At 33.8% G+C, this 2,930-nt stretch overlaps 1 protein-coding gene across 1 annotated transcript; it reads right to left on the reverse strand.

Moving 5' to 3' along the window:
• Nucleotides 1-980: 980 nt before the first annotated feature.
• On the reverse strand, nucleotides 981-1,880 carry LOC141547401 (vomeronasal type-1 receptor 3-like). Its single transcript, XM_074275840.1, has one exon. The coding sequence runs from the start codon at nucleotides 1,878-1,880 to the stop codon at nucleotides 981-983; it is 900 nt and encodes a 299-aa protein (XP_074131941.1).
• Nucleotides 1,881-2,930: the final 1,050 nt, after the last annotated feature.

The following is a 2,930-nucleotide window of genomic DNA, read 5'->3' on the forward strand; positions in this document are numbered from 1 at the left end:
TTTCTGTCCTGGCTTTGGAACTTCTAGTTAATCTAGTTTCTTGATTAATCTGTGGTCCTATTTTCATAAATACTTGAGATAATAGGTTTTATATATATTTTTTTTAATTTTCAAGGAATTTATCTTCTGTGACATCCTAGGCATTTCCCATTTCCCTTTTCTTTGTAGTTTCTCTCTGCTACTTATCTTTGAGAACCTATGCGGAATCTTCTCTGTTGCTTATTCTTTTTAGTTTAAAGTACTTTTAATTAAATTTCCAAGATACTTTGCAAATATGTTTTTATTTTCCTTTTAGGTTAAGCCTATTTACACAGAATATTTTTTGGGCCCATCTCTGTTCTTGTTTGGTTCTCAGTTTCCCATTAAACTATATTTTATTACTTCTTATTAGTTCATTTTATGAAAAATCCATTAAAAGCATAAAACTTTAAGATGAATATGCAATAAACCTATTGACACATTTATTAATCAATAATAGGAGTTATTCCAGAAAGTTGAACATATTTATCCCATCTGACTAAGGATGAATTTCTGGTTGGCAAATTCATTAAGGAAATTACGTTACCAGAACTATAGATATAACTATAGCTGGGTAGAGAAGATCAGGAAAAATATGCATGGGTATTCCTTGGTTTAATGTTGGGAATGAGGCTTCAAAGAGTGAAGTAAAAAAACAGTTATCAAAGGAAGGAATTAATATCACAAAAAACTAGGGAAGTTCCCACATTTCCAGCCAAAAAGAATCATTATTTTTTAAGGTACATTCAGATGCTTTTGAATTTTTCATGGAATTGCCATGTATATAAAGGAGGCCAGAGTTGAGAAACTAAACATTTCTTCATGATTCATTAATTGTATCTTCAGTTTCAGGCATCTGTTTAATGACTAGTTTAGATGTTCTTCAATTTTACAACCAAGTGGAACATTTTGATTCTGTTTGCCTATATTACAAAGTAATGGAAAACCTATGAGTTTTCAATCTAACAATAAGCACAACTTCTGTGGATCTGGTTGTCAATGCTGATAAGAATAAAAGGGCAGACCGCAGGATACCATAGGGACAGAAAGGCTGAGGTGTGTGTTATCCAGGTCTTTCTGCATTTAAAATGGAACATAAATAGAACAAAAATGGGACTGAATACATTCAACAAAACAAAGGTACCTACAAGAAGCAAGATAGCTTGAGTGGCTATAGTTTCATGGGATATTTTTGTGGAGAGGTTATTATTATGAATATAACTTATATTTTTCTTGTGTATATATAGGATTGAGATCATGTAGGAACTAGAAAAGGTCATGAGACACATAACCAAAGTATCATAAACACATAATACTGTTACAATTATTACATGATTTTTATTATATACATCTAGATTTCTGAATCCTGTGTGGCAATCATATTTATTTTCTGTTATATTCTTTAGACTATCAAGGTATTGAAACAGAATCACATCTAATAGTAGATTGGAGATCCAACAAAGAAGAATGCATGGAATGATATACTTTGGTGCTCTCATTTTGAGCTGTGCCCAAATGGAATTGGTGGGACTAATTATGATGGCCTGGAAGACACTCAAGAGGCAGGTGCTACACAAGGAAAGGCTCCGGCTTAGTTTTTGCATGTATGTTATAATTTTAATCCCGGTATCATTCAGAAGACATATAATCCTCCAAAGTCTTGTTGTAGTAGGTATTCCCCTAAAGAGAAGTACCATGACATTGGAAAAAGCCAAATTGATGATAATTAGGTTTTTAGATCTTGTTCTTTGAGCAGTGAAGAAACTAAAGCTGTTTAGAAAGAGGAGTTTACAATTCCCTACGAATCCAACTATAGTTAGTAGTAGATATGCTATCCCCAGAATTTCATCAAAAGTCAGCATTCTTTAGCTATCTTGTGAAGATGATTTGATGTCAAATTCTATGTAACCTAAGGAAAAACACATGACATTATGCTTTTTACATACTTAGATTTTTCCCACTAAAATTCCCTGATCTTCTAATTTTTATATGAGAATCAATAAAATTTCTAAGACAGTGGGGATTGAGTTCTGAACTCCAAAATTACTTTTTTAGAAAATATTGTATTGTGCCATCTTTCCAGAGGCCTGCATATCTCTAGAGAACAAGATGGTGCAATGTACTGGATGTTAGTCCTGCTGTTGGAAGACCTGAGTCAAATCCAGCCTCAGTGATGCTGGGTCCTGCCTAGCTATATGATCCTGTGCTCCTCAGTGAACTGTGTTTGTCTCAGTTTCCTCATCTAAAAATGAGATGGAGAAACAAATGGTAAATCCTTTTAGCATTTTTGCTAGGAAAACCCATTTGGTTCTGTTGTTGATATGTGCCCTTTGTTCTAGAAGAGGACCATGACATCAGGGAGTGGAGGATATGACATGCAACCAAATTGGATTTAAATGAGGGCTACAAAGAATTTTATATATTTTTTGTCAACAAGACAAACTTTAAAAGACTTATGATTCTATACTTCCTCCCAGTGATCTTCAATTCTACTATCTTTCTTTTAGTTCTCTATCCTCCATTATTGCAACAGCTAAACTCTTCACCACCTTGCCCCATTACCTGTTAATAGCTTTGTCCAAGTAACTAAACTCTATTTTATAATTTACTTTTGTGTCTCTTTTCTGTGCTCCAGTTCCCTCAAGGATTCCTAAAATCTCCTTTCATTGCTTCTCCTCATTTGTCTCTGAAGAATTATACAGGAAATCAGGGATTTTTCCTGACTCAATTCATTACAAAATTTGTCATTTAATGTTTCTTGGAATCTGCATTGCAACAAGGTCAATTTTCTTCTTGTTACTCTGACTGATATCCAACATCTTATCTATCTACTCTACACAACTTTCACAACTATTCCCATGGCACTAAGTCTATTTCAGGTGAGGACCAGGACCTCACAGACTGAATAATTG

Source organism: Sminthopsis crassicaudata, chromosome 6 (assembly GCF_048593235.1).
Source record: "Sminthopsis crassicaudata isolate SCR6 chromosome 6, ASM4859323v1, whole genome shotgun sequence".
NCBI classification, from domain to species: domain Eukaryota; kingdom Metazoa; phylum Chordata; class Mammalia; order Dasyuromorphia; family Dasyuridae; genus Sminthopsis; species Sminthopsis crassicaudata.

What these genes read in the sequence shown, in the direction of transcription:
- LOC141547401 (XM_074275840.1), bottom strand. Translation starts at nt 1,880, where the DNA reads ATGCTGACTTTTGATGAAATTCTGGGGATAGCATATCTACTACTAACT.